General features: G+C 31.1%; 1 protein-coding gene across 10 annotated transcripts in view; it reads right to left on the minus strand.

Annotated features, from left to right (window-relative positions):
- The window catches only part of LOC108684825 (coiled-coil domain-containing protein AGAP005037), a 114,207-nt gene that overhangs the window by 33,949 nt on the left and 70,288 nt on the right, over positions 1-9,970 (minus strand). For 6 of the 10 annotated variants that reach the window (XM_018189332.1, XM_018189327.1, XM_018189325.1 and 3 more), the window contains exons 7-9: positions 8,176-8,316; positions 4,047-4,218; positions 2,553-2,693 (exon numbers count right to left, since the gene is read on the minus strand). In XM_018189332.1, coding sequence (XP_018044821.1) covers positions 2,553-2,693; positions 4,047-4,218; positions 8,176-8,316 — 454 coding nt within the window. The remainder of the gene's footprint in view (positions 1-2,552; positions 2,694-4,046; positions 4,219-8,175; positions 8,317-9,970) is intronic. The other 4 variants (XM_018189323.1, XM_018189331.1, XM_018189330.1 and 1 more) reach the window with 4 other exon arrangements.

Genomic DNA, 9,970 nt, shown 5'->3' on the forward strand with positions numbered 1-9,970 from the left:
TACTTTTTGAGTAATAGAGAGCGTAATTATTTTGCAAACATAGAACGTATTGAAAAATATGGGCATCATAAACTGATATATACAGTATGTAACATGCATTAACAATCATTTTATTATTAGTTTCTTTTTTAATTAATTATAAAGTAAAATTTTAATTAAAAGAGTTATATAAAGATTAATTGAAAAATTATTTTATTTGCGTTACTTATATTGATTTATATTTTCATGTAAAATTCAAATTAAATTAGTAGCTGTAAATATTAAATAACATTCTAATTAAAGTAAAACTCAATTTGAAAAATTAATTGAAGAGTCGTCAGAGAGTTAATTTATATTCCCATATTATCCGTGACATACTACATAGAATGCTATTTGTCGTTTGTGTAATACCATATAAAGTCTATTCTGAATTCTATAGATGGAAAAAGCTGTTTTGTTTTTCTTCTAATATTATTGCTACAAATGAATCTTTACAAAAAGCATTATTTAAGACCTAATTTAGCGATTTTAATGATTTACGAAAATATCAGTATTATACAAACGATATCTTCATGTGTATTTGAGAAGTGGAAAGATATAAATTTGCAAAATTATTTTTTTTTAGTCATAGAAGGATCATAATCGCGAGTTAAATATAATAAGATTGAAACCTCTTTGCGCAAAGTAATATAAATTTTTAATATTTAATTATTATTTAATATTTAAACAAGATAAAGTGTTTACATCTCAATTATATAATGAATTAATTTAAAAATTCTATTCAATATATCATAATTTATATAAATATTTGGCCTATTATAAAAATGTGATTTATACGATAAAAGTAGTGATAGTGAATTCAATAATCGCTTCCGCTTTCCAAGTACACATTCATTAGAATCGTGCCACTGATCGATTTATCTTTGCCTCAAGAGATATAACTCGATGAAATTGGTAGTGGCTCTTTCTTTCTTTCTCTTTCTCTCTTTCTCTTTCATGATCACTAAATTAAGATATCCGACTTTACAACATGCACTTGCAGACTCGCAGACAATTCGTTATGGACAGAGTTCCCGCTTTGCTTGGAAAAGGAAATGGTAGCGTTCAAAAGGGAACATGTACTCTCGTTCGAGAGACTCGTAATGAAATTCCTATAAATTACTCAACTTGATAAAAAAAAAAAAAACAATGAAAGTTTTACAGATAGAAATCGTTAGCGTTCAGATCCAATCGGGCAAGCTGACATTTCACGAATGCGGATGTTATATTTGTGTAACGATCAAGTTAATTCTGGAATGGCAAATTTTCTATAGTTCTGTAGACGAGATTGAAAAATTTCTACATCGTTTTGGTAAACGCGAAAGTTCGCGAAATATATAAGTGTAAAATTTATAAATGTTTTTCGTTAGGCAAAAGGTGTGAGAACATATAAAGAATATAAAAGAAAGGGAACGCATAAAGAATAAAAACGAATAATTAATTTAAATGACGCTATCATTCCCTATAAATGTAGCAATGGATACTCAATATTGCAGTTTAATAGCAAAACTTTGAATAATAATTTAATGGCTGGAAATATTTCATTTTCTCCGTGAAATGAGTTACATGAAAATATTTTATTGATTGATGGACATTTCTTCAAACAAAATATTTTATATAAATATAAACACAATATAAATATTAATATATAAATATTAATAAATATAAATATTAATAAACTGGTAAATAAAAATAAAACATAATTAAAATATAAATGCATATATTACTAGCTGGATTATGTCATCTAAAAAAAAATATAATTAATAACAATACTCTATTTATAAATAATTAAAATTATACAAAAAAGACGTTACTCTTTTATGACAAATCTTTAATTTTCGACACCAATTTTGCAAATTTCTCTTTCATATTAAGAAAATTCATTAATATTAAGAGATTTATAAAAAAATGATTTTGTATCATCATCATTTTATATTCTATTATATCATGTCACGATGCTAAATAATTGTTAAACTTTTTGATTGATCCGCTGTGATAAAATTTTGAAAATTTTGTTATGTTTTACTAACAATAAGTACAATAGAACAACATTCATCTTTGCTTTTTTTTCCATTGATGAATCCAGATATTGAACAAATAGAGCTGAAGAATCATTGAATTTTCTTTTCGAACCAATTAACACAATTGCTTGAAAACTTTTCAGCTATGTTTGTAAAAATTGTGTAAATTCATTTCCGAGATCAAGAAAGATTTTTGCCAATAAGAGTTCTGGATTCACCAGCATTCCGCTTTCAGAGGATAGTTCGCTCGAAACGATGCTCATGCAACTCGTATTCATTCGCAAACAGCCAGCCAGCTAGCTAGTTAAATCAGCCAGAGCCGGTCGTGGCACGATTCTCGGATGGTTTCAATTCTTTCTCCCGCTCCCTCTCTCTTTTCTCATTTCTCTCTCTCTCTCTCTCTCTCTCTCTCTCTCTCTCTCTATTTTAATTTCTTTTTTATTCTGCGCAGGCAGACCTCTACGCAAGGCAAACACGCAAGCGACAGAGTGTGCGTGACGTGGGGTGCAGTACCGAGTAGCGTCGTAGCCCTGTCCGCCGGGTGGCAAGGGTGGCGCCCCCGGAGGAAACGGGGACCGCGGGGGACCAGACGGCGGACGCCCCGGTGGTTTCACGCCGTAAAGGCTGTACGATTCCTCCAACAGCTCCGTATCGCTGCACCACCCACAACAGACATACACATCCGCGCTATCAGACATCCGTGTGGAAAAGGTCACAGTGCGGAGACCAGCATCAGTGGGGATTAGGGGGTGGGTTTCAGTCATTCGGGATGGGTGAGACCGGAAACAACGTTTTCCTAGGAAAGAGGTTGCGACTAGAGAGACGGGTGGATCGGGGTTTCCGGATGAGTGGAGTTTATTCAAACGGATTGTACAGAGTCGCTGTATTTACATGGATAGATATGCTGGATCTCTTATTAAAGAAATATGTAACAAATTAATTCGTGCATTTATGCCCAGTCAATAATATGTCGAGGCAAAAAATACAAACATTGTCGGCATTAGACCATTGTGTGGCGCAATAACATTATATAACCGGTTATTTAATATAATAAATTCAATCAGTTCCGGAGTATTTAAGCAGAGAGAGAATAAATGTATATCTATTCTGCGTAAAATGAAATATTGACGATAATAAAATTGAAATGAATTTCGATGTAATGAAGTAGTTTACATTCTATATATATCATCGCAAATAGTTATTCTTCTTCTTAAATTTTATTCTTAAATTTTATATGTACAGTAATATAAATTTTCCTTTCGATAATAAATTCATCCGTTTATTTTTACAAATTAATTTAATTTTAGAAGTTCAGTCATCAACAGCACAGCATAAAGATTTAAGTGTATTTAAGTGTATCACAATTTTTCGAATTTGAATTTCCAATTAGTGTATAATTAAATGAAAAATGAAATTTTTCTATCATTTGCATTTTTAGAATTTAATTATCGAAGACCTTTAAGTTTTTAAATCGTTCATCTGTTAACTCAAGGAATTCCCAATATAATTTTAATGAATAAGTAGTAATTGTCAGAGAAATTTGCAGGTAAAAAAAACCTTAGAAGTTTGAGGCATCTCTTTGTTCCGAGACATAAAAAATTTCGTCAATTATAGTCCTTATAGAAATTTAATACTGGTCAATTTAATACTAAAAGACAGTGATTAATTACTTATTTTAAATATTAAATGCACTGAATACACAAAAAGAGTCAAGTTACATTAATTGGAATGGTGGAAAATGGACAAATCAGAGTTTTTTCCGATTAAGTCTATTAGAATTCTAGTCAAGATAACCATAATTATAATGATTAGAATTCTGATTGATGTAATCAGAATATGTTGGTTCGTTTTCATTTTTAACCACAAATTTTTCTCAGTACACCGACATTTTCAATTCAATGTAAGTAATTAATCGTTACCTTCAATTTTTACAAGGAAGTCATATCACACTGTGCCTTTTCGGTATTACAAATGCGAGTCGCTTTTACTGCGCGAGATTCTGATTACCTGGCTTCTTCGTCGATGACAGGCGTAACAGTCCCCGAGTATTGCGAATAATACGGATCCTCGTAGCTGCTGCCGGCGCTGTAAGGTCCGGGTGGATATCTTCCGCTTCCGGAACCGACTCCGCCGCCGCGCTCGGGGCTGCTCATGTATCCGCTTTCTCCATGTAGCCGATCTGCAGAGATTTAGTGATTCGTGTATTAGTGAAGATCAACGTGGAGAGCACCATCAATGTTCTCTTTTTGCATCTGCGTCACTGCGTTGCATTTTTGCATTGAACTGCTTGGAGAATAATAATCCGTTATTATGTACACAGAGAGATTTATGTTCGTTTCTGTCAATGCAGATTAGTTTTAATTCTAATTCTCAGAACTAGGAAAAGATAAAAAATAAATTAAACCGAGATTATGTAGATTAAAATTAATCTACATTGAAATCTACATAGAAATGGACATTATATTCTAATGATATTCACGTAAAGTCATTAGAAATTAAACAATAACAATTTATCTTAGAACGTTATCAATATTAAATGATACAAATTGTTCTTAATACGTAAATTTTATATGCAAGGAACTATACCGTTTTGAATTAATGTAACATAATAAGATTTTCATTTCATTTCACTTTTGACAAAATATTTATATTCTAGATCTTTATATTACAAATACATATAATCATTAACTTAAAGGGAAAGAAGAATAAATATACTATTAAATTCAATCTTGAAATGATATGAAGTATAAGTCCAATGTCTTTTCAACACATCAATAAATTAAATATGTAACACAAAACTTAAAAATTGAAATCTATTACTTTAACTTATCACGTTCTTCGTTAGAAAAACAAACTGAATTTTTAAAAGCATATTCTCGCTTGACAGATTGAATCTTCTCGTAACTAAATTCTTCGAACATCAAAATCTTTAAATCAAATATAGATTAATCAATTAGTCGCGATTATAATTTTTCAATATATTTTCTCAATATATGATATTATATTAGTCATTAGACTATTATATATCCTTCCATGATAAATCTCTGATTTTCTAAGATTATTCATTACTACCGAAGGCGTAACTTAAATTCAATGATACTTGTTCACTTATACATAAAATTTACATACGATATAGCATTCCAGAATTAAACAAATGAGAAAAATATCAAAAGTAAAATATTAATTCTTAAACAATAATCAACCAAAAAACCAAACATATGTCTTAATAAACGATTACAGCCAACAAATGATTGGTAAACAAAACAAAATCAGCAATTATTTTATTAAAACTTTTATTAAAACTATTAAAACTAATGATAAAGAATACGCTTGTTCTACTTGTTCTACAATGTTCCTTGTGTTTGTCGAGAGTTTTTTTTATGATTATTATCATCTATTTGCGGCTCGATACCTCCGTCGAGTATTAGTTCCGTGGTGCGCGAAATGTGCAAATGAAATTACAATCAGAGGACCGTATCGACGAGGGAACGTCATTTATATCAGTCATTATGATATGGAGAGGATAAGAAAAAAGATTTTTCACAATTGTGCTTTTTACGGGAGGGCATACAGCTACAGTTCTCGAGTGAAAGGGAGCGGATGAAAAATGAGATGAAAGAGATGCTGCTTTTCGTATATATTATGATATCACACAGCGTTGTACAAGGGAAATGACATACGTAGGATGTTTCTAGATGTTCATGAAGGATTTAACTTTAGTGTTGGGAATATGTAAAATCACGTAATTTTGTAATGGCTCTACAATACGTGAAATAACGTAATTTTGTAATGGCTCTGCACTTTCTACATATGTTATGTTATAACCATTAATTAATTTAATTATGAACAAAATTACTAACGATAATGTGGTTTACCGATAATGTGATTTCCTTTTGCGTTTATATTTGCATAAAATTAAAGCACTTCAAGATTTTCTTATCACACATTAAATTAAATAAAAGAAAATAAATTATTAGACGCTACGGTAAATATTTTTGGTCAAATTATGATTGACAAAAAATAAAAGGTGAATAAAAGTGAATAATTCATTACATAAAATTTTAACTTTTTCAAATCAATTTTTGAGAGAAAATTAGTTTTACAATACTCAAGAAAGTTTTCCTTCCTCGCGCAATATGTCAACGGCATAAATTTCACGCGAATTCAAAACATTTCGATTCCATTCATATTTATTCCCAACACTATTTCCACGGTCTCGAGGTCGTTTAATTAAAACTTGACTCGACCCGGTTTGATTAATCGCGATGCTGCCAATTTCATGATTTTTCTGTGTTCCAAACAGCCAACCATCTCCATGATTCAGTTTCTCCTTATTACAAATACGTCACATTTGCTACATTTTTGTCACAACTGTTGCGCTTGAAATTTATTAGTTCTTTGCTCATAGTTTGTACCATTATGCTTCGCCGTAACGGCTTTCTTTCGTAAAAAGATTTCTCGTTCACGATGTACGTTTACTAATTTCGGACAGACGAAGATTAGCTTGCGATCTTAAAAGGACTTATGTATATCAAGTCTGCCGAGATTTATTTACCGCTTGGATTATAATTGTTGTGAAAACAACGATAAATAATGTTGCTATTTTTTGCGAGTAACTAGATTCAATTCTGCATTATAACTGAATTCTATTTCATTTCATACGCAACCGATTGTGCTATACAAAAATTTACAAGGCTTACGTAATTTTTTTTGTATCAGAATAAATGATATTATAAAAATTGTTAATTGGAAACTATATAAAAAGTGAGCGCTATGAATTGCTAAAAATGTTTTATACAATTTACATTATATATAAAAAAAAATTATATATAAAAAAAAAGTTCTTTGCAGTGTTTTAAGATATTTATTAATATCCTTATCAAATTGACGGTCAATTTCATTATTATATTATTTTATTATTATATTATTTTATTATTATATTATTTAACTTCTATTTATAATTGTTTTTAAGTCTAACATTTTTAAATAATTGGCGCGCAATTCATATATGAATAACTGGAAAATGTATTTAAGACTTATATATAAAATATATATTAAATACTAAGATCTAGCCTCAATTATATTTAGCCCTTCTTTAATTGTACCTTTTTAGTAATTAGTTGTTAAGCGTGTGATAGTTGTGTATTTATTAGAACACTGTTAATAGAATTGGGAAGTTAACTCGTTATTTATAACAAAGTTACAGTTAGAATTATTTTTTATCAGTAGCTGTAACTCAACTTTGTTTCTTTCTCTCCATCTATAACTGTAATTTAATTTGGTTACATTTTAACTAGTAACTAATTTAATACTTAATATTAAATATAATTATAATAGTTACTTTATATAAAACTTATTCCTCAAACAAATGTCTAAAATAAAATAAAATGCTTAGTGAATAGTTAATAATAATTCTTTATGATTGAAATATATTTTTTCTTGATAAAATCATCATAAATATTTATATTAATAATTAAATTAAGAGCCTTCTAATGAATGGCGATTTAATATTAATCCTATAATAATTAATACTTTAATTTATAACTTTGATTCCAAATGTATATATTATTTTATTATGTATAATATAGCATGTAAGTAAATATAAGTAAAAGAATTCAATAATATTAGAAATGTATAAGATTCTTGTATTTAAGATAAAAATATAAATAACAAAAAACTAAATAAAAAGAAACAATTTATTACTTTTTAAGTAATTACAACTTACAACTGTAATGAGTAACTAGTTAATATGAACTTTTTAAGAGAAAAAAACTATAATTGTAACTCGTTACTTTTACGAAGTAACTTTCTGGTTATTAGTAATATTAGTAATCAGCAGTCTGAAGTTTGGTAATATACTTCATGGATTTTAAGTAGAAGTATTTCTGTATCGCATGTATATACATAATTCATTCAACGAACATTTTACTTTTGTTAAAACACACATACATTTGCAGTCGCTTTTGTTGCAGTGTAGCTCAAAGAAGGTGTTATAGCTTGGCACGTGAGCTTCAGACATCAAAGATCAGTCCGTAAGAAACATCCGTAAAGCGTGTTATTGGCGATCGTCCCGCGATCGCGGCTCGTCGCGGAAGGATCGAGCTGTGTCTGACGAATGTTTAAGGATACTACTGACCTGGTATACTATAGAGGGAGACCGAGCTGTCTCTAGAGAAGCGCGCCGAGCCCCCGAGGCTTCCAAGGGGACTCTTACCACACTGGTAGCTGCGAAGCGGCTTGGCCGGCGGCACCCCGCCAACACCTCCTATCCAACCATCCAAAAAACCAAACAAAAAACCAATGTACCCAGGTGCTCCGATGTACGTATCTCTTGTTTCTCCGCCACCCTCCGCTAAGCCGTTCGACGTTCAGTGCACATGCAGAAGTGAACAAGACCGGAGTACCGTGATCCGCGCGGCAGTCGGACCATTTTTCTCACGTCTCACCGCGGATTTCGTGTGCCATTGAAATTCACATAGCGTGTCTACACAAACGTTCGATACTTCCGAAACGTGAATAAAACCGACTCGAATAGGGCCGCGATAACATTCCTAAGCAGCGATTTGTCAAGGGAGACTGAGAACCTTTTGAGTGAAAAAGCGCGGTAGAATTTATACAGTCATGTCTCTTACAAGGGACTTCAGAAAATGTCAAATTTTAATTTTGATAAAATTTTGTATACATATAGATTATATAAATAGATGAATATTCAGAAAATATCAATTGCAGTTAATAAATATTTTTAAAAAATAAAATCATCTCTTATATGTGAAGCGGTTTCCAGCTTTTCTATCTCAAAAAGTATTCAAGATATCAAAAAGTATTTATAAGATGTAACAAAAAAAAAGCTATATAACGGAACATATAAGAGGTGATTTTCTTAAAATCAGTAGCTTCAACTGATATTTTCTAAATTTATTTATTTATGTACCTACGTGTACAAAGTTTCATTAAAATTAGAATTTGACGCCTCGCGAGGTTTCCTTGCTAGAAATTTTTCGACGATCGTCAGGCAACCAGGTTTGCACTATGAATTTAAATATAATCGCGCGATTACGAATGTCATTGAAATTTTGACGTAACAGTTTGTCGACTTTTACATATATGCACTTCTCGACCACGTCACGATAATCGTAGCGTCAAGAGAAATGTCTTCTTTAGAAAATGCTTCAACTTTTTTTTCTTGACTGACAGCATTTAGCAGACGTTCGCGTGTTTTACTATATAAAATAGATCTGCCTCGTCATAGTGGTTGATGATTAATCACGATCGATCTGCGTATGATTGGGCTATTCCTAAATCCGTTTCTCTCGGAATCTTCGTGTAAAACGTTTCTCTCGACAAGGAGAACGCTCGTGGCAGTCAGAAATGAGGCCATCCTTTCCCCTTGGACTAGCAGGTAGCCTGTTAAGTGTTTTTGAGTAGTTCTCGAATAGCGCTCGGCCAAACGCCGACGGTCGTAACGATCTCCGTTGTACGATTAAGAATCGAAACGACCTTGCAACCGTCGATCGGAAGTATGAAGAATGGAGAGCGATTGCGAGTGTGTGCGTCTATGTGCGGATATATGCGCTTAAGCTCAAAGCATAAAGTACGCGTTTGAAAAAAATTGGTCGAGTTTCAGAAAGATTTCAAGAGAAAAGTGCGCTAATTTGGGAACAATCGTCAATTGTTTCTTGTTCTCACCAATCTTTCTTTGCCAGCCAATTAAATCGCGAAGATAACAATCTTGAAATATAATTTAAAATACCAGAGCTTGTAATATAGCAAATGAATTTTGATTTCACCTGGAATAACATTTACTGTCATTTACATACATTACAGTTTTCAAAAAAATTGAAGAAAATTATATATTATATAAATTCAAATAAATATAATTGTATCTATAATATTATTAACAATTTATGTCATTTATTCTAAAGAAATGATTA

Source organism: Atta colombica, unplaced genomic scaffold (assembly GCF_001594045.1).
Source record: "Atta colombica isolate Treedump-2 unplaced genomic scaffold, Acol1.0 scaffold140, whole genome shotgun sequence".
Classification (NCBI taxonomy): domain Eukaryota; kingdom Metazoa; phylum Arthropoda; class Insecta; order Hymenoptera; family Formicidae; genus Atta; species Atta colombica.